Source organism: Symphalangus syndactylus, chromosome 18, assembly GCF_028878055.3.
Source record: "Symphalangus syndactylus isolate Jambi chromosome 18, NHGRI_mSymSyn1-v2.1_pri, whole genome shotgun sequence".
NCBI lineage: Eukaryota > Metazoa > Chordata > Mammalia > Primates > Hylobatidae > Symphalangus > Symphalangus syndactylus.
In genome coordinates, this window is record NC_072440.2 from 74,645,959 (window position 1) to 74,671,315 (window position 25,357).

The 25,357-nt window shown below is 46.3% G+C and overlaps 1 protein-coding gene across 25 annotated transcripts in view; it reads left to right on the forward strand.

The window, feature by feature from the left end:
• Positions 1 to 24,097, forward strand: part of MARF1 (meiosis regulator and mRNA stability factor 1) — a 50,242-nt gene extending 26,145 nt beyond the window's left edge. For 21 of the 25 annotated variants that reach the window (XM_055253363.2, XM_055253365.2, XM_055253369.2 and 18 more), the window contains 14 exons: positions 768 to 1,004; positions 1,132 to 1,251; positions 2,292 to 2,467; positions 5,490 to 5,710; positions 6,521 to 6,663; positions 7,132 to 7,265; positions 8,515 to 8,717; positions 9,729 to 9,956; positions 13,851 to 14,081; positions 15,989 to 16,201; positions 17,492 to 17,552; positions 17,640 to 17,765; positions 19,179 to 19,349; positions 21,558 to 24,097. In XM_055253363.2, the coding sequence (XP_055109338.1) occupies positions 768 to 1,004; positions 1,132 to 1,251; positions 2,292 to 2,467; positions 5,490 to 5,710; positions 6,521 to 6,663; positions 7,132 to 7,265; positions 8,515 to 8,717; positions 9,729 to 9,956; positions 13,851 to 14,081; positions 15,989 to 16,201; positions 17,492 to 17,552; positions 17,640 to 17,765; positions 19,179 to 19,349; positions 21,558 to 21,802 (2,509 nt within the window). In that variant the 3' untranslated portion in view covers positions 21,803 to 24,097. The remainder of the gene's footprint in view (positions 1 to 767; positions 1,005 to 1,131; positions 1,252 to 2,291; positions 2,468 to 5,489; positions 5,711 to 6,520; positions 6,664 to 7,131; positions 7,266 to 8,514; positions 8,718 to 9,728; positions 9,957 to 13,850; positions 14,082 to 15,988; positions 16,202 to 17,491; positions 17,553 to 17,639; positions 17,766 to 19,178; positions 19,350 to 21,557) is intronic. The other 4 variants (XM_063623703.1, XM_063623704.1, XM_063623715.1 and 1 more) reach the window with 1 other exon arrangement.
• Positions 24,098 to 25,357: the final 1,260 nt, after the last annotated feature.

The window sequence follows — 25,357 nt, forward strand, 5'->3', positions numbered from 1 at the left end:
TTGGTAGATGGGAATCTGAGCATATGTGGGACACTGGGAAGAAACCACTGGTCAGGCAGTGAGAAGACCAGGGAACACTTACTGAGCACTTACTATGAGCCAAGTTCTATCCAGGCCTAACGACACTTAATCCTCACATCGACCCTGTGAGATAGGCACTATCATCACCCCATTTTACAGATGGAAAAGTGAGGCCCTGATTGGTTGTGGAACTTGACTAAGGTCACACAGGTTGAAGTGGAGTCAGGATGTGAACTCAAATCTGCCAGCCTCCAGGGCCAGTGCCTTTAAGTTCCAAGTAGGAAAGATACAGGTCAGGAGGAGAACTGGGGAGTCCAGTGTCAGAGGGTGTGTGGGTCACGCAGTTGAGGCATAGGAGAGGTGAGAGAGTCACGGAAAGCACGTATACTTCTGAGAGAGGAGAATGGGGATGGTGAGAAGTAATACAGAGAATTGGAAGTGAGGGGAGCTGCATCGAGAGAGGTTTCCAACTCGAGAATTCGGTGAGGTCACTTACAGAAACTGGGCAGGGGCTGGAGGTGGCTTCCAAATGATGTGAGCATTGTCGTGGATGGAGCCAGAGACGACTCAGGAGTACCAAGCGTCACTGGTTTGCTAGTGAATTTGTGGTAGAATTTTTCCAGTTCTACCTTTGAAGAGATGGAGGAACCATTCTTGGTTATTGCTATTTATTTAAACAGGATGAGTGTTTCTGTATAATCAAAGAAAAACCTTCTAAGTCTGCATCTCTCTTCTCTTGCTTTTAGGTTTGGACACAAGTTGAATGTGTCAGATCTATATAAATTAACAGACACGGTCGCAATCCGTGAACAAGGAAACGGACGGCTGGTGTGTCTCCTACCCAGCAGTCAGGCCCGCCAGAGCCCCTTGGGGTCTTCCCAGTCACACGATGGCTCCTCCACAAATTGCAGCCCAATTATATTTGAAGAGTTAGAATATCACGAGCCTGTCTGCAGACAGCATTGTTCCAATAAAGATTTCAGGTACACCGTTTGTTTTCCTTTAGAAATAATTCTTTTCTATAAGATTGTGGAACATGTTAGGATGACCTTGTGAACATCTTAGACCCCTGCAGAATGTCAGCTTCCTATTGTGTTCTCTTTTCTTCAGCGAACATGAATTTGATCCAGACTCTTACAAGATTCCTTTTGTGATTCTTTCTTTGAAGACATTTGCGCCCCAGGTTCACAGTCTTCTCCAGACCCACGAGGGCACCGTGCCTTTATTGAGGTGAATCATCTCAAAGCCTTTGTCGATATAATGCCCTAGTTCTCCTTTCTATAGGAGGCCTGCCCTTTCTTCCCACACTTCTTTACAAATAAGTACTATACAATGCTTCATCCTCATGTGTTTAGCCTTCAGTCAAAGTACAGTCATGCACCACATAACGAAATTTTGGCCGACCACGGACTGTATGTAGGACAGTGGTCCCATAAGATTATAATCACGTATTTTCACTAGACCTTTCGATGGTTAGATACACAAATAGCATTGCGTTATAGTTGCTCACAGTGTGCAGTACAGTAACAGGCTGTCCAGATGTGTAGCTCAGGAGCCATGGGCTGCACCAGCCTAGGCGTGTAGTGGGCCGCAACATCTGGGTTTGCATAAGTGCACCTGATGATGTTCTCAGATGACAGAATCACCCAACAACACATTTAGTACGTATCCCCATCATGAAGCAACACGTGACTATTTATCTGAAATGGGATCCAATCCCTCAGTACTTCAACAAGAAAATAGGTGTTTGCGCTACATTTTAGAAACCTAAACATGAAGAGGGCAGATTCTTCTCACGGGGGAGATGTATCATAAGTGCTGCAGTCGAAATCTCCACAAGTGTTGAGAATACACAGCTTCAAATATGCATACATTTCAAGACTTGTGAGAGAAAAGTATTCTTCAGAAGTTCATTTAACCACTCCATGAGCCACTAACAGTAGACTTAATACAAAGGCCGACACAGGACTCAGTGGCCTGCACGCCCCTGCTGATGTGGAAGCAGAAGCGTAACTGACTTGGAGCCCAGCTGCCTTATTTTTAATCCCCCTCCTGGAAAACTACCCAGAAAATGCCATCAGAATGCATCAGAGAGGCCAGTGCCACAATGCTTGCCTCCCTGGGTCCTTAATTTTAACCTTCAAACTTGGTGGTGGGCATTCAGACAAATGATTAACGCATACATTAAACCAAAGCCTTCTGTTTAGCAAGCGCTTCCTTTTCTGTTATTTTAATTTAACCTTTCCTTTTTTTGTTTTTTCCTATTTCAGCTTTCCAGATTGTTACACTGCAGAGTTTGGCGATCTAGAAGTAGTGCAAGAAAACCAAGGAGGTGTTCCCTTAGAACACTTCATTACCTGTGTTCCAGGTGTAAACATTGCCACTGCTCAGAATGGAATCAAAGTGGTTAAATGGATTCACAACAAGCCCCCACCTCCCAACACTGGTAGGTGTCAGGTATTTTGTCCTGGAGCTACCACCTGTCCACTGTGAGACCACAGGAGGCTATTGGCTTTTATTTTAAACAGCAGCATAATTTGCCAAGTGTGAAAACACCATGGATGTGTCCTTTGATCTTTTGAAAACTCCTAAAATGCTTGAGGGGTTGGCAGGACTAGAATTTGTTTTATTTTTTATTTTTTTATTTTTTTGAGACGGAGTCTTGCTCTGTCGCCTGGCTGGAGTGCAGTGGTGCGATCTCGGCTCACTGCAAGCTCCGCCTCCTGGGTTCACACCATTCTCCTGCCTCAGCCTCCCGAGTAGCTGGGACTTCAGGCACCCGCCACCACGCCCAGCTAATTTTTTGTATTTTTAGTAGAGACAGGTTTTCACCATGTTGGCCAGGATGGTCTTGATCTCTTGACCTCATGATCCACTTGCCTCCTCCTCCCAAAGTGCTGGGATTACAGGCATGAGCCACCGCTACCAGCCTAGACTTTGTTTTTTAGATAGGGCCTTGCTGTGTTGTCCAGGCTGGTCTCGAACTCCTGAGCTCAAGATGTCGTCCCACCTCGGCCTCCCAAAATGCTGGGATTACAGGCATGAGCCACCACACCTGGCCAGTTTGAAAGTACCAACATAAGCTAATGTAAGTTTCACATTTACAGATCCCTTCAGCTACCTAATTTTGTGAAGCTTTTGGCTTGCCAGTTGACAGGCCTTTTAAAAATAGTTTCAGGGGCTGGGCCTGTTGGCTCACACCTGTAATCCCAGCACTCTGGGAAGTTGAGGCAGACAAATCATCTGAGGTCAGCAGTTCGAGACCAGCCTGGCCAACATGGTGAAACCCCATCTCTACTAAAAATGCAAAAATTAATCAGGCGTGATGGTGGGCACCTGTAATCCCAGCTACTCGGGAGGCTGAGGCAAGAGAATTGCTTGAACCCAGGAGGTGGAGGTTATGGTGAGCTAAGATCGAGCCATTGCACTCCAGCCTGGGTGACAAGAGTGAAGCTCTTTTTTTTTTGAGACGGAGTCTTGCTCTGTTGCCCAGGCTGGAGTGCAGTGGCGCGATCTTGGCTCACTGCAAGCTCTGCCTCCCGGGTTCATGCCATTCCCCTGCCTCAGCCTCCCGAGGAGCTGGGACTACAGGTGCCCGCCACTGCGCCCGGCTAATTTTTTTTTTTTTTTCTGTATTTTTAGCAGAGACAGGGTTTCACCTTGTTAGCCAGGATGGTCTCAATCTCCTGACCTCGTGATCTGCCCGCCTCAGCCTCCCAAAGTGCTGCGATTACAGATGTGAGCCACCGTGCCCAGCCTTTTTTTTTTTTTTTTTTTTTTTTTTGAGACGGAGTCACCCAGGCTGGAGTGCAGTGGCAGGATCTCAGCTCACTGCAAGCTCTGCTTCCTTGGTTCATGCCATTCTCCTGCCTCAGCCTCCCGAGTAGCTGGGACTACAGGCACCCGCCACCACGCCCGGCTAATTTTCTTGTATTTTTAGTAGAGACAGGGTTTCACCATGTTAGCCAGGATGGTCTCGATCTCCTGACTTCATGATCCGCCCGCCTTGGCCTCCCAAAGTGCTGGGATTACAGGCATGAGCCACCGTGCCTGGCCGAAACTCTGTCTTTAAAAAAAAAATAGTTTCAGGTATTTGAAGGAAATATCACTTAATGCAGATTTACCTTTGAAAATCATTTTGGTCCACGTTTTGGACTTTGATAAATGTGAAAATAAATTTAAATGTAAAAGACCAAGGTATCTGGACCTAGACTTGGGTGAGTGTCTGAGTTATGGGCATGTCCTGAGTTGCAGATGTCCAAGGCTGCTGCCCGTGAACGACACGTTACATTGTTGCCTTCCTATGTATACACACATCCTTCCTTCTCTTTGTCCCCAACACTTCTTTTGCTTCTCCCACCTCCCTTACCCTACAGGAAAGAAGGTGAGGATAACCAAGGAATTCTCTCTGAGTCAGCCTGCTCTTAGGAATGTCTATACTCTGGTTTCTTACGGGACACCTCCTTTGTTTTCCTCGGTCTTAGACTTCTCAGGGGCCATAGATTATGCCACTCCTCCTTTCTGCTAAGCCATGAGCCCACAAGCCTCCACTTTTTATTTCATTTTATTTTATTTATTTATTTATTGAGATGGAATCTCGCTCTGTGGCCCAGGCTGGAATGCAGTGGTGCAATCTCGGCTCACTGCAAGTTCTACCTCCTGGGTTCATGCCATTCTCCTTCCTCAGCCTCCTGAGTAGCTGCGACTACAGGCGCCTGCCACCACGCCCGGCTCATTTTTTTGTGTTTATTTTTGTATTTTTAGTAGAGACAGGGTTTCACCTTGTTAGCCAGGATGGTCTCGATCTCCTGACCTCGTGATCCGCTCGCCTCAGTCTCCCAAAGTGCTGGGATTACAGGCATGAGCCGCCGCGCCCAGCAAGCCTCTCCACCTTTCTGTAGATTTCCATCTGATTACTTATACCTTTTTAATAGGTATAAGCAGTCAAGATGGTGCAAAAACCTGTTTCTTACACCCTTTTATGTCATGCTAATTTTACAACATTATCACTTTCTGTGGTTTTCTGGGTAACATTTTCAGCTCCACTATGGATTAATTTTGCTCTTCTGGGCCACCTACCTGATGACCATTTATAACTTTGTGGGAAAGTATGTTCCACATGACCAAGTTTCAGATGGATCTTGGAAATATAACTAGTTTCTAAACTGGGAGCTTCTTGTGTACTTTGACTTCTACTATAAATAACACTATAGTAGACTCTGCTTTACCTTGGCCACTTAACTTTGAGGATTAGTGGGACAGCATTTGACAGCCCGTGAATAAGTTAGTTAGCTAGTTATTGGACCCTGAGACCTGAATATAGAAACTGAGACGTAAAGCAGCTACTGTATTTGGTTTTGTCTGCTTCCCCATGATCTAACTCAAGTCAGGGACTGCAGGGCCATTTTCCCTCCTTTCAGCTGGTGAAATCTGTGCTTTCTGTCTTATACATGTTCTTTTTCTTCTAGACCCTTGGCTTCTGCGTTCGAAGAGTCCTGTAGGTAACCCCCAGCTGATCCAGTTCAGTAGAGAAGTGATTGACTTGCTGAAAAGCCAGCCATCCTGTGTCATACCCATCAGTCATTTCATCCCATCCTATCACCATCATTTTGCAAAGCAGTGCCGAGTGTCAGACTACGGATACTCCAAGCTGATTGAGTTATTAGAAGCAGTGCCTCATGTATTGCAGGTAAGGCTTGTCACGGGATTACTTGTTTACAGGCAGGAATGTTCCTCCATGGCTTTGGCTGCCTCCATCAAAGAAACAGTAATAGTTTAATTCCTAAGAAGTCAGTTCTGGGCAGAACATCCAGTAAAAGCTTTCTTCAGAGGGAAGAAATAACATACAAAGGCGGCTTCTCAATTTCTCAGAAAGCCGCTAGTTTCCAGTTTTAGAGGAACTCCTTGGAGGACTGAGGAGTATTTTCCCTCTCAGCTCTATAGACCTTCTTCATCCCAGCACAGCTTTCTCCGGAACTGTTCATGATTACAAGGAAGCTCCCGTGAATAGCCACATACTTGTATGTTGGTGCCTGTGTAAGAGTCAAGGGCTTAACCTTTCTTCTAAATGTAACTAGTTGGAGACTAGTTACTGGGCTAGAGTGTAGCACTGGATCCTGTGAAGACTTTTACTAGTTAACTCACAGTGTTATAACAGCTTCCCACTCACTAAAAACGGCTTGAAAAACTTGCAGACCAATTTGTCTGGACAACCAATACAGTTTTCATTTCTGTACTCACGACTTTTCTTTTCAAAAGATTACACTTTTCATTTCTGTACTCAACGACTGTTTGGGATAAGGTGCGCCAGGCCAAAAAGAATAAAAGTTTCAGAAGGTTGGACGTTTGTTCCTTTTGACCAGCTACATTTTGTTGATTCACATGTGTTTAAAATTGCACACATTCTACATAAAGGGATTCATTTAAAGTGTGAGCCAGCAGCAAGGAAGTCGCTGTCTGCTGAGGTCTTATGTGTATAAATAAACCATTTGCTTTGCAGATTCTTGGAATGGGCTCCAAACGTCTGCTGACCCTTACCCACAGGGCCCAGGTGAAGCGCTTTACTCAGGATTTACTAAAACTTCTCAAATCCCAGGCCAGCAAACAGGTCATTGTGCGAGAATTCTCACAGGCTTATCACTGGTGAGTTGATGAACAGAAATGAAAGCAAATATTTTAAGACATTTTATCTTCTGCCAAACTCTAAATAGTTATCTAGTATTTCTATTAAGCATTCTTTTGGAAAACTTGTATTTTTTTTTTTTTTTTTTTTGAGACGGAGTCTCCCTCTGTTGCCCAGTGGCATGATCTTGGCTCACTGCAAGCTCCGCCTCCCGGGTTTATGCCGTTCTCTTGCCTCAGCCTCCCGAGTAGCTGGGACTACAGGCGCCCGCCACCACACCCGGCTTATTTTTTCTATTTTTTAGTAGAGATGGGGTTTCACCATGTTAGCCAGGATGGTCGCGATCTCCTGACCCCGTGATCCGCCCGCCTCAGCCTCCCAAAGTGCTGGCATTACAGGTGTGAGCCATGGCGCCCAGCCGGAACACTTGTAGATCCTTTACCGATGATACTACTCATTCCGTATCCACTTCCATTGTTAAAACCTAGGTGTTTCTCAAAGGACTGGGATGTCACTGAATATGGTGTTTGTGAGTTGATTGACATCGTATCAGAGATTCCAGACACAACCATCTGCTTATCCCAACAAGATAATGAAATGGTGATTTGTATCCCCAAAAGAGGTATGTGACTTACATTTGCTGGAAGGATACTGTCTACCTCCTGTTATTTTAACATAGCGTGGCATGGAAGATGTGGTTTTCCCTCCCTGCCCGTGCTTCCTGAAGATTCCACAGAAAGCACAGTGTGAAAACTGCTGCTGTTTGGATTCTGTGTTCTTCAAAGTAGGTGAAGCTGTTCTCAAGAACAAAAGCAGGCTGGCTTTTTAGAATTGACTCTAAGGGGAAAAAGGGGCATCATCAGCACTTTGCTCAAATGCCTTCTGCAGCCTGGCTGTGGCTATATGAGCCTTAGTCATCCAGTTGAGAATCTGTCACCGTGCCTGTTGGCTTTGCTCTTCTGTTGAACTCTGAGCTACTTTATTTACTGTGCACACTTGAGAAAGGAAGACAAATCAAATGAATGTTTTTTTTGTTTTGCCTTTCAAATTTTAATAGTTGTGGTCAGAACTGTACAGGTGCAGTTACAGGTAGAAAGTATAGTATTTGAGGGATGCGAAACCCATGGATACCGAGGGCCAACTTTTCGTGTCTGCAGTTTCCGCGGGGCAGACCGCAAGACTTAAGTAGGTGCGGATTTTGGTATCCAAGCAGGGTCCTGGAACTGATCCCTTGAGAACACCAAGGGGTGACTGTATGGTCGTATCCTCCTTCTGTTACCTGGTTATTAAACTGTGCTCCTGCAGAACATTGATGTCCATGAAATCATAGAATTCCAGGGCCAGTTCTCACTTAAAAATTAACAGAAACAATCTCTGCTTAGGCTTTTCCTCCTCTTTATTTTTGTTCAACTTTTGAAGCCTGATTCTCTTTTCTGCTAGCAAGTCTTAACTGAAGATGAGATGAATAAGCAAAAAAAGTGGGGATATTCAGAAGTGTGATTTCATAGGAATAATTTCTAGAGTACTTGCTTAAGTACAGGGACTTGGGTGTGTGTCATGTTAATAGATATGGGGCAGGGGCTAGAAAATTGTTTCTAGCTTGTAAGATGACATTGTTTCTAGCTTATAAGATGAATATATATGCATTTCATAATAATAGTATCATAACTTCCTGTTACTCTGCCCTGGAACATGTTTGAGAACCACTTGCAAGGAGGGAAGAGTATATGTGTTTGTTTTAGGTTGTGTGTGTTTGGAAGGCAAGGATGATATCGCTTATAAATTCCCAAAAGGATTTACTCTAGTGTGGATGTTGAACACAAATGGGTAGAAAAAAACTGTGATTTTATGTTTTTTGGTTTTTTTAAAAGAACGCACTCAGGATGAAATAGAAAGAACAAAACAGTTCTCCAAGGATGTCGTTGATTTGCTGCGTCACCAACCCCATTTCCGGATGCCCTTTAATAAATTTATCCCCTCTTACCATCACCACTTTGGCCGGCAGTGCAAACTTGCATACTATGGGTTTACCAAACTACTTGAACTTTTTGAAGCCATACCTGATACTTTACAAGTGAGTGAAGAAATTCTAATTTTATAAAGTATTTTTCTGAACAACATATAGGAAATATTTTTTCACGTTCAAGACCTATTTTTCTGGGAAGTAGGGAGGTTACGAAAGAGGATGAAAATCTGAGCTATTCCAATCAGAGAAGTCATATTACTGACTCATTAGTATTTTTAGATAAATATGGCTTTTTCCTTCAATGAAGGATTATTCAAACTTGTTTTGGGGTAATTATTGAAAAAAAAGATTAAGTAGGTTGATTTCTTTTTTTTTTTCTTTTTGAGACGGAATTTCTCTCTTGTTGCCCAGGCTGGAGTGCAGTGGCACGATCTTGGCTCACTGCAACCTCTGCCTCCGGGTTCAAGCAATTCACTTACCTCAGCCTCCCAAGTAGCTGGGGATTACAGGTGCCAGCCACCACACCCAGCTAATTTTTGTATTTTTAGTAGAGATGGGGTTTCACCATGTTGGCCAGGCTGGTCTTGAGCTCCTGACCTCAGTTGATCCGCTCGTCTCAGCCTCCCAAAGTGCTGGGATTACAGGCATGAGCCACCACACCTGGCTGATTTCTTACACTGAATATTTGTTCATTACTTTTACACTTTTCAAATCCTTCGTGTTGAAGGTAGGGCTGAGTACATGAGGTAACATCAGTGCTAAGCTGTTACGCCGTTGCTAAGTTAAACCAAATTTCCATTGTCAATTTTATTAATTTTTTTTTTTTTTTTTTTTTACTACTGAAGTGCTTTTTAAAAATTGTTTTATTGTGGCACAATACACATAACACAGAACTTACCTTCATAACTGTCTTTATATCCCCAGCCCAGTAGTGGTCAGCACATTCACATTGTTATGCAAGCAGTCTTCTGAACTTTTTCATCTTACAGAACTGAAACTTTATACCCATTCAGTAACGCTGACTTGTTTTATCATTACTAGTTGCATACTTTTTTTGCTATTCTGTAAACGACTGTGATTTGTTTATTCTCCCTTTCCTCCCCCTGTGTGTTTTCGAAGGTATTGGAATGTGGAGAAGAAAAGATCCTTACTCTGACAGAGGTGGAGCGGTTCAAAGCTCTAGCTGCCCAGTTTGTTAAACTCCTTCGGTCCCAAAAAGACAACTGCCTTATGATGACAGATCTCCTTACAGAATATGCTAAAACTTTTGGTTATACATTTCGTCTCCAAGACTATGATGTCAGTTCCATTTCGGCTTTAACTCAGAAACTCTGCCATGTCGTGAAGGTAAATGGTTTTTGTATTTTTTTTTTTTTCCCTCATGGGGTAAAACTGACAGTGACCTAATTCGCATTAGGACGTTTGCGTGTGCTGTAGCGTTTCTTTATTTACACCTTGAACTACTTAACTGTCATAGCCTGACGACTCATTTTGTGTCATTATTGCTTATTAGGTAATAGAAGCCTTGGTTTGGAAGTTGAGAATTTTGGTCTTCCTCTTGTGTGTTTCTGAATGGCCTTGCCAAAGCTACGCCTTTGTGAACTGATGAGGTCACTCTTCACCCTAGGGTTCGGTCATCAGGTGCAGCTGCCTCAGCGCTGCCGGCCTGAGCTCGACTCCTTCCAGTGTGTTTTGCCTGTGACGTTTTTGGGAGCCCGTAATCACTCAGTGTCCTCTCCCTCCACATTCTCACCCACTCAGGAGTAGGCTTAGGAGCAAGCGCGGGTGCAGAGTGGCCTTTGTCGCTGGCAGAGCTGTAGTAGGGAGGGCAGCTCGTCCTGTTTCCTGTCCTGGACTGCACTGACCCTTCTTGTCGTAGGCAGAGCAGCTGCCAGTTTTCAGCCTCCTCCCCCACAGGACCAGGAGAAGTCACTGCCAGGAGGAAGGAATGGAAAGGGAAGCATGAAGGACGGCACCCTCAGTTACAGGCCCATTACTAGCTGCACACATTTCTGTGTCATTTAATTCCGTAAACAGCCAGAATGGGTTCAGTCTCCCTTTCCTCCCCACTGTGGGGTTCTTTTGGAGATGGAGTCTTGCTCTGTGGCCCAGGCTAGAGTGCAGTGGTGCGATCTTGGCTCACTGCAACCTCCGCCTCCCAGGTTCAAGCGATTCTTCTTCCTCAGCCTCCCGAGTAGCTGGGATTACAGGCGCCCGCCACTACGCCCAGCTAGTTTTTGTATTTTTAGCAGAGACAGGGTTTCACCGTGTTGGCCAGGCTGATCTCGAACTCCTTGCCTCAGGTAATCCGCCCACCTCAGCCTCCCAGAGTGCTGGGATTACAGTTACAGGCATGAGCCACTGCACCCAGCCCCCACTGTGTTTTTTAATGTATTGGACTGCAGCTAAGAAGAAGTTCTTACCGTGGCAGAGGTAGGACAGCTCAGAGCTCTCCTTAGGTACTGGTTGGTTAGAGGAGGAGGTGAGAGAGCAGGAAGCACACCAGGACAGCCGAACATCCCTGAGCCAAGGCAGCGGAATGGCCAGCAGCATCGCAGGGGGGCAGGTCAGAGAGGGACTGCCTGACTTCCAGGTTTAGCTCAGTGGGGAGAGTCGGTGCTGCTGGCCAGGTCAGTGGCAGTGTCGGTTGTGTAGACAGAAGCCACCTTGGAGTGTGGTGAGGAGTGAGGAGAGGTGAGAAAATGGCCCAGGTCATCTGGACAGCATCCTGGTTTGTCTGCTTGTGAAGACGGAGGGCTGGAGCAGCAGCTAGAGGCTGTGGGGCTGAGGGAACAAGGGAGGATTTGGGCTGTTGGTTTTCCTACCTGGAAAAACTTGAGCATGTCTGAAAGCCATTGATGCGGATCCGTCTAGAGAGAGAAGATGAACATAAAAGGGCGAGAAGGGCTAAGACAGGAGGGCCTTGAGGTATGGGAGACTGGGAAACCGGCACACAGAGGAAGGAGGAAGTATACAGGACAATAGGCTGGGGGCAGGCATGGGCAGGTCTGATGTTTGTCATCAAGAATAGAAGGGAGTCCTCTTCCAAGAGTGGTTTTCCACTAGAGAGAGGGACTGAGCTCTGCTTAGAGAGAGAGAGGAGAGGCAGGGCTCAGGACTTAGGAGCGGGGAGAAGGTCCACAGTTGTCATGGTGAGTGGAGAGTGGCTTGATCTGGATGTCACGTGGGGTGCAGGGGCCTCGAGAGCTCACTGCAGGTTGGCACCGTAGACTCTGGGAGAGCAGCAGTTGGGGTGTGGCTGTGCAGTTATCGGCTCAGGGAAAGCAGGTGGTTGGATTCAAGGTGGGAGTTTACCTATGGGCGTCAGGAAAAGGCATGGGATGAGCGAATTTAAATATTGACAAGAATGTCAGTGCCAACATGACAAAAGAGGAGAGTGAAGTCAGGGAGAGGGCTGGCGAATTGGGAGCAGATGGGAGGCAGTGATGCTGCTGAGGTTTGAGAAGGGGAGGAGTTGAGCGGGTAGAGTCTCTTTCTGCACTCCCACCCCAACAGCAGCTCCAGACCTGCTGTTACAAGTGGGATGTTCAGGAGGTTTGAATGATTTATATTGGATGGGGTAATGACAGGTTTGCACTGTGACCCTGGAGACGGGTGTCTGCAGTGAAATTGAACACAAGAGGATGTCGTTGGAGATGACAGAGGCAAGGCATTGAAAGGCTATAAGGCTGTGGTGTGGGACAGGTCCCTGGGTGTTCAGTTGCCCGGGATGATGAAAGGGGTGGACTCAGGTGGATAGGAAGACCTCACGCCTTGACCTAAGGCTTTGCTGGGTGAGTGTGATGGGTGGACAGCTGGAGTGTGAGCAGCAAGAACGGGGAGAGCTGAGAGAGGCTCTGTGGTGCCTCCCTGGCTGCCCACTGGGTCTCCTGGGAGCTTCTCCAACCCTACCTCTCAGATTCTTGTAGAATTAGTCAAAGCACACTCTGAGCATTGGTGTTTTTAAAAGCTCCCCAGGTGATTCTAATGCATAGCCGGGATTGAGAATCAAGGGATGGATCCAAGCCGCACCAGAGGAGCAGGCTCTGGTTTGGTTTCTTTCCTAAGCAGCTGTAGTGATGATGGGGGTCTGGGTAGCTAAGATGACTGGGATCCCCTGGACTCGTATCGGTTGGTTGATTAAACCTGCTTCTGAGGAGGAAATGTATACAGTCCCATAACCATGACAAGTGGGGTGCGAGCCTGCCAGCCTCCCTCCTGCCTTGGCTCTGGGCACGTGTCAGAACCAGATAAAGATGCCCTGGTCTTGGGATGGCTCCTCAGGTGCCACCCACCTCTCTCTGCCTCTCAGAATCCACGGTCCAAAGAGTGCCAACTTGTGATGACTTAGCCCTGCCGAGACCTTTGGCCCTGGCAGGAAAACCAGATAAAGGGGGCAAACAAGCTGTCAGGATGAGCATTGGTCTGTGAGAGCAGTGCCAGAGCCGCACGTATACCAAAGCTCTGCCTGTTTTTGTGCCAGGAAAGGCTCAGGCCACAGCCTCACCGCACCCCCCCACCCAAAGCCTGCTGGCTCAGTCACCAGATGCGTGGTTCTTCACATGGTGTTTGGTCCCCAAGTGACAATCTTTTTTGTAAGGTTTCCCTCTCAGTGCATTTAACCGCTTAAACCCTTTATCTCCTTGAGAATCTGAAATAATTGAGGAGTGGACAGGTACTAGTCAGATGAAAATACTAGCTTCGTGGTTAGTAATAGCAGACTAGAAACATGCAGCTTGCCTTGTAGTCAGAGTAGGCCCTCTCTCACCTCCCCAGCCTGCCCTGGGGATGCATATGGGCAAATCAGGTCTGCAGAGAAGCCATGCGAGTGTTGCTTAGAGTCTGGCCTCCCCATCCCTACCCACCTTTGAGCACAGCAACCCACACTTCACAAGCTTGGACCACTGGCCATCACCTGGCCAGTCTGTCTCCTTTTTATAGTGGGGTTTGGAAAGAATGAATGAAAAATAAAGAGAATGATGCAATTTCCTCCCCCAGTATTACCTTGATGAGAGTTTTCAGTTATGGACCACCAGGGGGAGAACAGTTCCTGCTTCCGTGTTGGTCTGGTGTCCCAAAGAAGCTAAAAACAAACCCACTTGCTTTATTTGAGTGTAAGAGAAAAAAATTAGAGATTTTTCATCTCTTGGTCTCATTAACCAAAATGAAGTGAGCTGAGTTGGGTATAACCTAGGGTGTCTCTATTGAGCCCTGAAAAGTGTGAATTCTTGTTTTCCCCAGGTTGCTGATGTAGAATCTGGCAGACAGATTCAGCTGATCAACCGAAAGTCTCTGCGATCTCTCACTGCCCAGTTGCTGGTATTGTTGATGTCTTGGGAAGGAACCACCCATCTTTCTGTTGAGGAGCTCAAGAGACATTACGAAAGTACCCACAACACTCCCCTTAACCCCTGTGAATATGGATTCATGACCTTGACTGAACTGCTGAAGAGCCTGCCATACTTGGTTGAGGTAGGCACATTAATGGCTCCTTAGAACTATCATTGAAAAGTGTCGATTGGGCATTTCCGGATTACGTGCTGGTCTAGATTAGAGTGTGTAGAGCTGGAAGGGACCCGAGAGACCATTTCATGGATGAACACGCCGAGACCTCAGGCAGTGAAGCAGCCCTGCCTAAATGGGTGGCAAAAGCCAGTGAAAGCCTGGTCTCTTCATCCTGGCACTGGGGTGTGTTTGTCCCGTTCCCGGATGGATTTTGCTACTGTTTATCTTTCTAAATGAGATGGTTTATGTGGTGGCTTGAAGAGAGAGATTAGTAAGGCAAGGGCAGAAAGGAAGGTTGGCCAGCCAGTCCCCCAGGCAGCCTTTCAAGAATGGCGCTCCAGGATTGGGAGAATTTTAAGAGAATACTGCATGCAATTCTTGGGCAACAGATATAAAAACCTAGAGTAAATAAATGAAATCCTGGAAAAAATAACTTACCAAAAGTCACTCAAGAAGTTAAAAATTAGACCAATTACCATACAAGAGACTATAAAAGATCACTGAAATATACCAGGGAAAAAGGCATCAGGACCAAGTGAGGTAACAATTGAATTTTAACCAACCCTAAAAGAACAGATAAATCTACCTTTTAAAAAACCATTCTGGGGCTGGGCAAGGTGGTACACGTCTATAATCCCAGCTACTAAGGAGGCTGAGGCTAGAGAATCACTTGAGCCCAGGAGTTTGAGGCCAGCCTGGGCAACATAGCAAGAACCTATCCCCAAGAAAAAAAAATACTGTTCTAGGCTGCTGCAAAAGAAAAAAGGAAAGCTTACCACTTACTTTTACGAAGCCAAAATAAATTTAATACCAAAAACATAAGATAGTCCCTTAAAATGATCCTAAATAAGATACTAACAAATGAGCTCCAGCAATTTAAAAGAAGAATGATAGGCCATTATCATCTAACTGTGGGACAGATCATTAAATAATGAAAGGATATACATCCAATATTTTCTAAACTCTGTTAATATCTATCCTAAGAACACCAGTTCTGGACAGGTGTTAATGCATGTTTCAGGACAAAGGACTTTCCCTGTCCAGCTAAGATTGGGAATATCCTTTCTCTTGGCGATTCCAGAGCATGTTAAACACTCTGAAAAGGTTTGTGGTAAAGAAATCTGCTTCCTTACCCTGCATACACAAGCGTTTTGTGTTTGTTTCTTGTTGCTTTTGATGTGTTTTTAAAGAATGCTAGTGTCATCCTCTATCACAGTGTTTCTTGGAAAACTGGTTTGGGAGGTGCAGTTTAATGGCCTCAGTGTCCACTGTGTGTACAGTGATTTGCCAACACGGTTTGCCTCCCCCGATTTCTTCCCTACTCACACACTGTCTCTTCAGACCACTGCAGCCTTCAACTTGCAAATAGAACTGAAGTTTGCTGGAGGCTATAGCCTTCTCTTGGGGGAAATCCTTGAATAAATCCCTCCTCCTTTTCTTTCTCCCCTTCCTTCTTTCCTCTCTCCCTCCTTCTTTCCTTCCTTTCTCCTTCCTCCTCCTCCTTTCTTCTTCTTCGTCTTTTTTGTCGTCTTCATCTTCTTCATCTTTGTCTAATTTCGTCGTCTTCATCTTTATTGTCGTCTTCATCTTCTTGTCTTCGTCTTCTTGTTCTTTTCATCTTTGTCGTCTTCTTCATCTTCGTCTTTTTTGTCTTCATCGTCTTTGCCTTCATCTTCTTTGTTGTTGTCTTCTTCATCTTTGTCGTCTCCTTCTTCTTCATCATCTTTGTCTCCTTCATCTTCTCATCTTCGTTGCCTTCTTCTTCTTGTCTTCATCTTCAACTCTGGGCCTTTTCCCTCAGTGGGAGGCCCTCACTTTCCAGGGGGCAGGGCTAGTCACTGACATTTCTAATGCTGCTTTTTCTTTTTAACTAGGTTTTCGCTAATGATAAGATGGAAGAATGTGTGAAGCTCACAAGTCTGTATTTGTTTGCGAAGAACGTGCGGTCTTTACTTCATACTTACCACTACCAGCAGATTTTCCTTCATGAGTTTTCCACGGCCTATACCAAGTATGTCGGAGAAACTCTGCAGCCCAAGACCTACGGCCACAGCAGCGTGGAGGAGCTCTTGGGAGCAATTCCACAGGTGGGCATTTTTCTCAGCTTCCGGGAGAGCATCTTCTGAACAGCCGCAGGCTAACTGTCCCGAACAGAAAAATAAAATGCTGCCAGAATAATGGAACGGCAGGCATTTTGAATTGATCCTTTCAAAACATACTGTTGGCCTAAAGTAAATGATTTTAGCATTTCTCCTTGATTCTTTCTGTAAACCTTTATTAAATCCCTATATGCCAGGTGAGTAAGTTTCAGGCTGTAACCTCAGAAAGGTGTTGGTTAATGGGAGAGTCAGGACCCCCAAGCAGGCAATTAGTCAGGGCTGTCAGGGCAGTGGGCGCATTGAGGAGGGCCATGTCAGGGTCCACTTCCCAAGCCTGGGGAGCCTGGTGCAAAACCTTCAAGGATGTGCCTGAGGGAAGCACGTGACAAGGAGGGGAGAGAGCATTCTGGGCAAAGGGGATGATGGCATGAGCAGATGCAGGGTTGTGACAAGTGGCATGGAGTATCGAGAGGCTAACAGGGAGCTGAGAGCTGGGTTAGGGAGGGCGTGGCTCCTCCAGGTAAGGAGGGAGGACTGTGTTGGAGAGAGCTGGAGCCAGGTTTGCATTTGAAAAGCACCCCAGTGGTGCTGTCCATGGTAGAGCCGAGAGAAGCAGGCATGGAGGAGGGAACTGGGATAGGATCCTGGCCACTGCAGAGGTCTGAGTCAGTGTCAGATGGAGGGATTGAGCCAGAGTGAAAATAGTAGAATAGAGGAAGTAGGAAGGACCCAGGCAAAGCTCGCCTGGGAGCTGAGATCAGTGACCTGGCGACGGCGTGCACATGTAGGGGGCCTGGGAGCCCAGCTCCACTACTGCCACTCTGCTTGGCTGAGATGGAGAGCGGCACCATCAGGGAGAGGACTTTAAGATGCTGATAATGAACTTAGTTTAAAGGGTCTGAGAGATTGCTCTTAATTCTTTTAGGTGGTGTTTAGTTTCTGCAAAAAAATGGCAAAGAGCTCTCATGTGAGAACTACCTTAATTTATATGCCAAAGCTGGTGTTTGGAAGACAGTCTTTTTAAGAATTATAAAGAATATTTCTGAAACTGTGTCTCATGATTTTTGAACTACTCTGCTTTTTATAGGGGCATGTTTCTGTCAGCTTCTTCTGTTGCTTTAAAAGCTAAGGAGAGAGTAGAGAAATCTGCTTCTTGGCAGTAACTCAGCACCTAAATTCTAGCCTAAGGCAGGCAGCGTAGGTCACACTCTTCCTGAATGTTAGGACTTCTGTCCCCTCCTTTTCCGCTGCTTAACCAGTAGTATGTCTTGTGTGCAGGTGGTCTGGATAAAAGGACATGGTCATAAGAGAATTGTAGTGTTAAAAAATGACATGAAAAGTAAGTAAGCACCCATCCCCTCCCCCCTTAAAAAATCACGGTTCTCTCACTGACATTTCTCTCTGACGGGTGCTGTTTGTCCTGTAGGTCGTTTGAGTTCACTCGGTCTCTCCCCCGCCAATCATGAAAACCAGCCCTCGGAGGGCGAGCGCATCCTGGAGGTGCCCGAACTGCACACAGCCTCGGAACTCAAGCTTGGAGCCGACGGCAGTGGTAAGAGAGGAAAAGCAGAGACATAGGAGCTTGTGAAATTCTAGGAGAAATGGCTTGGGGTTGGGGAGAGCAAGGGAAAGGACTCCAGCCAGTCATCCCATCCGCTGAAGTTAAATAGCCACACATTTTTCAAAGCAGTTTTGGTATTTAGTTAGTAACAGAGGAAAAAATTGACCTTTATTTGTTAGCATTGCATGGTTGATTGGTTAAAGTCCCTGAAGGATGTTGGCACCCCCATAATGATCATCTTACTCCAGTTCAGATGTTGAAGAAAATTATTCTGACACTCATTATAATGGATATTCATGACACTTGCAACAGGGGAGAGAGAGCCAACTCCTAATACATAGCCTAGGAGCAGAGTGAGGGCTCAGTGGGTGGAAAATTACTAAGAGGATTCTTGCTGTAGGCATGCAGGCCAGCCAAGGATCTAGACGTCAGTGGTTGGGGATAAGGAATTCGATCAGCTATGAAGGGCGATGAGATCTCCAGGGTGAGGGGATTCTCACTAAACTGACTCAGGCTAAGACTGGAGCCAGCAAGTTCAGCAACAGACATGGAAGGCCAAGGTCAAGACCTGATCCGGAAGAGGACTCAGGGTGCCTGACTCAAGGCTGGTCAAGGCATCTTTGTCACAGGACAGCCCTAGGCAGGATTTGATACACTAATGCATTAATATTACCCAAAATTACACCGAGTCACATAGATTTCGGGTAGATCCACCTCTGTAGTAGATAGAGTCCAATTCTTGGAATGTTACAGCAGTTCTAACTTTTCTGAAGGACTTTTGAATTCATTATAGGTGAGAATTTTGTCTTCATAAGATGCGGCGAGATAGATAGCACGTTACCGTCCCCTGTGCCCTTAGGATAACTCAGTTACACTGCATTTGATGTTTTATGAAGCGCCCTCCTGGGAATCATCTGCCAAAGCTGCCCCACAGCCTTCAGCAGTGCTGACCTCCGTTCTGCAGCGGAGGCTCGGAAATCTCAAGCGGTCACATATTACAGCTCACCCAGAGTCGGCAGCTAGGAAGCCACGGAACCGGGCCCAGGGCTTTGGATTCTGAGCTTCCACTTGCTGATAACTCTGTACACCCCGTCTCAGGCTGTCCCCTCTCTTTGGAAGTTGACTGCAGGACCCTTTTCTCTGGTTGGGTCTTTTGAGGGGCCAGTGTTCCTAAGAACACGGATCTTCAGGAGAACTAGCTTATTAAGGCATTCCATTACCAGAATCTTCCTGTTAGTGGGTTTTGGGTTTTTGTTTTTGTTTTTGTTTTTTTAATACCTTAAATACTTCTTGACTCTCTTAATCTTTAAGGCTTAGAAGGAAAACTTCAGGTGTGAGCCCGGGGTGTGTGCTGGGGGTGGGCGTGGAGGTCCTGTAGTGTCACGGCCCTCCTTGTTTGCCCAGGGCCCAGTCACACAGAGCAGGAGCTTCTCCGCCTGACCGACGACTCCCCCGTCGACCTCCTGTGTGCGCCCGTCCCCTCGTGCCTGCCGTCCCCTCAGCTGAGACCAGACCCCGTTATCCTCCAATCTGCTGATCTCATTCAGTTTGAGGAGCACCCTCAAGAGCCTTCTGGTGGGTGACTCCATGTTGTCGTGGGGGTTTTCTTCGGGGTTTAAAACAAAACCACGATAAGATACTGAAATAGTAAATGATAGAGGTGGGAAGGGACTACCCCTTTTCAGGTGGAAAACACTGTGCTGATTATTTGACCTTTTTTTTTTTTTTTTTTTTTTTTTTTTTTTTTTTTTTTTTTTTGAGACGGAGTCTCGCTCTGTCACCCAGGCTGGAGTGCAGTGGCGCAATCTCGGCTCACTGCAAGCTCCGCCTCCTGGGTTCACGCCATTCTCCTGCCTCAGCCTCTCCGAGTAGCTGGGACTACAGGCGCCCGCCACCACGCCCGGCTAATTTTTTTGTATTTTTTAGTAGAGACGGGGTTTCACCGTGGTCTCGATCTCCTGACCTCATGATCCATCCGCCTCGGCCTCCCAAAGTGCTGGGATTACAAGCGTGAGCCACCGCGCCCGGCCAATTATTTGACCTTCTTTCCCCACCTGGGTTCCCGCAGAATTGGATGCACAGCTTGAGGTTGCCTGGCGAGCATGAGGCAAGGGCGATTTGGCAGCTCTGGAGGGCTAGTGGCTCGGGCCTGTGGGCGAGTCCACAGGGGCGGGCGGGGCCTCCTGGGCTTCTGCTCTCCCAGACTTTGTGAAGGTTCAGCTGCTCTCAGGCACATCTGTCACCAGATGTACACATCACCCATAGTGGGGGTCCAAAGGGCCCAAGGGCTTTATAAAGGTGAATGGAGGGAGGTGTCTGTGGCTGGAGCCCCTGGACTCTGCCCAGCGATCTAACAGACAGGAAGCCAAGCACGCTGAGTCCTAGCCTAGTGCAGGCATTGGCACTGACCCTGTGCTCAGGGCTGACAGACATTTAACCCTCACCACAGCTCCAGGTGTGGGGCAGCTGCTTTATTCCACAGGCTGCGTGACTAAGGCACAGCTGGTGCCGTCACTAGAGAGGCAGTGGCCCCGGGCTGCTGGACTAGCAAGGGCAGAGCTGGGATTGGAACCCAAGCTCTCTTGTCCTGTGGTGTCTCCTGGCCTCTGGAGAGGACGGCCCATCTGCCCTGTGCAGATCCCTCCCTGTTCTTCATCTGTTGGAAGCCAGCTCCTCCCCACTGCTGGTGCTGCTTTCCAGGTTACCAGGAACAACCCGTGGACTCCTGGCTTGGCTTTTACCATCTCGGTTGTCCTTGGCAGCATTCAGCACTGTTGCCCAGGAAAAGAACTGAGGCTGTTGACTTGGAAAATAGGAGATGGGGAAGTAACTGCCTGCAGATAGAACCAGCCTGTGCAGGCAAGCCTAGACGCACGCCATGCTCCTGTGCAGTGCCCCGCTAGGGTTGGTGGCAGATTGATGTTAGCTCATTTATGGGGTTGTGGCCTTTGTGCCTTCAGTCTGGGCAAGTTTAACTGCATGCACAGGACAAGAGAGGAAAATAATTGAAACAGTGTGGGCAGTTCTGTCAGCCGCTCTCCTCTTGAGGGTCAGCCTAGGCGGGGAGCTGGCTCTGCTGTGCCCTCTGCCACTCTCACCTTCCATGGGCCTTTGGGAGCAGGAGCCCTGTGCCCTGTGCAGTGGGAGTCTAAGACATAATAATGCATCTGTTTTAAGCAGTATGGCCCTGTGTGTAGAGCAGGTGAATTACATGTGGCTCAGCCACAGAAATGGCAGTCCAGAAGCACTGCGGGAAAGCTGGCTGTGCTCAACTTCCTGGGTTCTGAGGGTAATTTTGACTCTGCGCAGTCCTTCCTTATCCCCGGTAATAGACCCATGGGGAGCATAGGTCCTCTCTAAATGGAACGGGCCAGGAGCTCCCTGACACCGAGATGCTCCGACCCCACCCCCTACCGCCTCCCACTTCAGGAAGTCTCTAAGTCGTGGATAGCTTATGGGTCCTTAATATCTGGCAGGGAGAATGAATGGGCAGATAATCCAAAATGGAAAAACAAAAAGTTTTAACCTTTGCTCATTCATTTATAGCTCAAAATAGAGATCTTTCCAACTTTGTAATCCAGTGGGAGAGGTGGGATGCAGTTTATAGATATTTGATTTCCGTGCCAAGTACACTGGCCACACAACTCATATGTAAACTGTGGCATAGATGTAGCATTTAGAAGCTTTTTGTTATTATCTTTTGAGAAAATATGAGCAAGAAAGAGAAAATCCACACTTCTTATAGATCCTGGATCTGAATCCGTTTGTTTTTCTGTGTTACAGAAATTATGATTTTAAACCAAGAAGAAAAAATGGAGATTCCAATACCAGGAAAGAGTAAAACTCTGACCTCTGACTCCAGCTCGTCCTGCATCTCAGCAGCTGTCCCCGTGCCTCCCTGCCCCTCCTCGGAAACCTCCGAGTCACTGCTCAGCAAGGACCCTGCGGAAAGCCCGGCCAAAAAGCAACCCAAAAATAGAGTCAAATTGGCAGCCAACTTTTCCTTAGCACCTATAACCAAGCTTTAACTCCCATTTTGAATATAGAATTAGGATGGGAAAACACTGTCTGATTCTGCACACAAAAGTGGGTTTCAAAAATACATCCTCTTCTGTGCCATGAAACCCCCCGAAGCCATTTACTTCATCTTACCTGTATTCCATCATGTTTTTCTTTTCCATTGAACACAGCTTTGAGCTGAAGTCTTTCTTTTCTTTCTTCTTCCCTTTTCTTTCTTTTCTCAATTATTTGAAGAACTTGTGGCATTTGTTAAAGAATCCTTAATATATTTTACCAAATTTTTCGTAACTATTATGAAATACAATGGTGTTCCAAAAGAAGAAAGCACTAAGAACTCAACTAGCAGGAAGCGGTTTTGCTTCCATTGAGCCACGTCGGTGGTGTCATCCTACGTGTAGCATAATATAGTCTCTCAGCCTTTGCTTACTGGTGTTGCCAACAGTATTAACCCAGTGCGTGGCATGTCTTTGAAGCAAAGCCTGTCCCGCTAGCCTGTGTGTTCACACACTGAAGGAGAGGGGTTGGGAGTGTATTTTCAGGTTGGAATGTGAAGGTTCCAGGCTTCCATGTGACTTGTAAGTGTGCCTTGTTTTTTATTTAAACTATGTCTGTAGTTGACAAACGTGGCTTCATCAGAAATTTTTTTAAACGTTTCTACTTTGGAGTTCCATTTAGGAGCTTTCTAGAAAGTTGAGGATGTTTTAAGCTTCCCTTCTGTGTTCCAGTTTGATATGGGTTAGGTTAAGGAAAAGGAGATGGTCTCGACGTCATGGATTTAAAGTCAGCATTTGGATTACAACACACATTATTGTGTGTCAAGAGGCAGCATTGCAAAGAGTCTGATTTTCTAAAATATGCATCAAGTGCATAAATTACAAATCAGAGCTGAGTGGGGAGGTGCTTCAGCAGCAGCGGGATCAATACGATTTCCACTGGGAAGAGAGGAATTCTACCTACACATAGGAAGGCCAAGGTTGATCCACTTAACCTTGTTATTATAATTTTAAAGCTGGTATTGGTAGCTGGGAAGCTTTATGTGTGTGTATGTCAGCTCAGCATCTTTTAATCGTGTCTGATTTTACTCTCGTTACTTCTCGCTGTTGGAAGCATGTCTGGGTTTTTTGTGGCGTCTGGTGTGGAACGGCCTTCCTCTCTAGGTGCCTGAGGTGTCCGCTGATGGGTGGCCTCTCACCCCCCCCAAGGAAACCTGACATTTACAATGGATTGTATTTGTCGGGCAAAAAAGGCGGATTCATTCATAGAGCAGAAAGAACCTGTTGGCGTAAGGTCTTCCACTAGCTAGATGGTTTCTTTTGGGGAAATGTTTATATTTGGTAACTTCTAGAAAGCCAGAAAATGGACTCTGATTTCATAGCCAGCATTTTGATAAAATGCCACAAAATAAAGGTTATAGAGAGATTTTTACAAGTCAGATTTTTTGTTCCCCAAATCTTTTAAATGAAGCCAGTGATTCCCAGTTCTCAACACATGGCCCCAGTCAAGACAGAACACCATGGAAAAAACCCTCTATTATGGCACTCTCCGAATCCTCCTGAAGGCATTTCCTCTACAGACATAGTGTTACAGGAAGTGAAATGCAAATGTGCAATTTTTTTAAAGGAGCTTTTAAACAAAGTAATAATAGTTGGTGTTGAGAACATCAGTTGCCTTATTCTAAGATTTCATAAGGCTGAGTTTGCACGCTTGGACTTCAGTTTTGCTAGCATGTAAAGAGTGGTGGACTTTAAAACCATAAGAGGTATCATTACAAGTCACCTGGAACAGACTCAAAGAACAGGTTCTTTGGGCAACAGAGAAAGAAGAATCAAGTTCTGTGCTGTCCTGTGAGTGTGTCTGAGTACCATTCACTGGAGTTGCTGCTTAGGTCTGGGACGTGTGTGTGACTCTTAACAATCGCTGTCTGAAAATGAGAGAGAAGACGTCGGAAGCACATTGTGTTCATAATGTACTCCACAATGGCCAGTCTAATTGCTATGTATTTTCTTATCCAGAGGCTTAATTAAATGATGTGGTAAAATGATGTTTGAGCATTAAGACAAAGTAATTCTTTATTTCTGGGTGGAAAGATGTACCGGATTAAATTTATCTGTTTAAAAAAAATGACAAAAGTTATCACCAAAACCCCCTTTCCCATCTTGCACTGTTTGTTTTGGATTGGGTTTGGGGGAAAGAGATGTTTTTCTTAGTTGTCTACTTTGTTTGAACACTTTTGTTGTGGTTCAAGTGCTGTTTTGTGTGTTGGGACCAAACAGTTGTCAATAAACCTTACAAGCGAGCATCTATTTTGAGTTTCCCAAGTGAGTGGTTTTGTCTGTCTGTTTGTCTGTGGGGAGGAATTACAAACCAATCCAGTTCTGCCATCATTCATTTTGGGTCTCCTCAACTTCTCGCCCCTTCTGGAAATAGAACTGTGAGGTGGAGAGCAAATCCGTCTTCTACATCTTAGAGGCCTTTTAAACTCAGCACACACCGAAGCAGGTGGCTGGATGGTGGGCCTTCGTGGTCAGGATCCTCCAAGTTTTCCAGCCTTTGTTCCAGCTTATAATTACATGTGGGAAAATACAGTTACCACAAAAACCTTCCAGTTAGAAAACTCCATTCCTTCCTAGGCTCTCTCTTCTTGTGAAAGAAATCCAGCGTGCCTGCTGTCTCGTTTTTGGTCACTGCTAAGCATGCTTTTTGAATAAGCCAATTTGGAAAAAACTTATTCCACAGACAGTTGTGAAGCCCTCCCATCCCCTGATACCGCCATTACCCCCTGTCACCCCTGCCACCTGCACCCTGTGGCAAGAATTTAAAAGAACCCAGAAGAGCCTTGGGTAAATTGCTTCTCGATGACATTTTTTTCAAGTTCAGCAGTGTTAAAAGCTGCTAAAGACCTTTCCAAACATATTTCACGATGGCAAATTTGTGCAGAAAAAGTTGAGTAGCTATCGTGCCCCTTTTGAGAGGTCAGGAGGTTTTGTTAGGTCTGGACTGGGGCTGGAACGGTGGCTTTGCATTTATCTTTGTTCGTGTCCCACCTGGGAAGGTGATTCAGAGGTGGGGGCCTAGAAGACAGCTGTCTGGGGGAGAGCAGACCCGTCCGTAGCAGATGGGGCTGTGCTGATTGAAGAAGATCTGTTCCCTCTGTTACCTTTGCCAGAAGGAGTGGTGCGCTTTGGGATTCACCTTCACTTTCTAGCTGCTTCCATGGGCAGAGTGAGTCATGGCGCAGAAGCCCTCAGTGGCTTCCACCTACCTGCTGTCCCCATCGCTGGGGGGTGGCGGGGGGCGGCGACACTGTTCCTCAATTCTCCTAGTGTCCCTGGCTGGGCCTTAAACTGACAAAGACATTAATAGGAAAAAAGCAAACAAATTTTACTTCATACCAGTTTTGTGAGAGCCTTTAATAAGGAAATGACCCCAGAGAAATGGCTAAGCCTGAGTGGTTTTTTGTTTTGTTTTTTCAGACTGTCTCACTCTGTCACCCAGGCTGGAGTGCAATGGCATAATCTCATCTCACTGCAACCTCCGCCTCCCAGGTTCAAGTGATTGTCCTG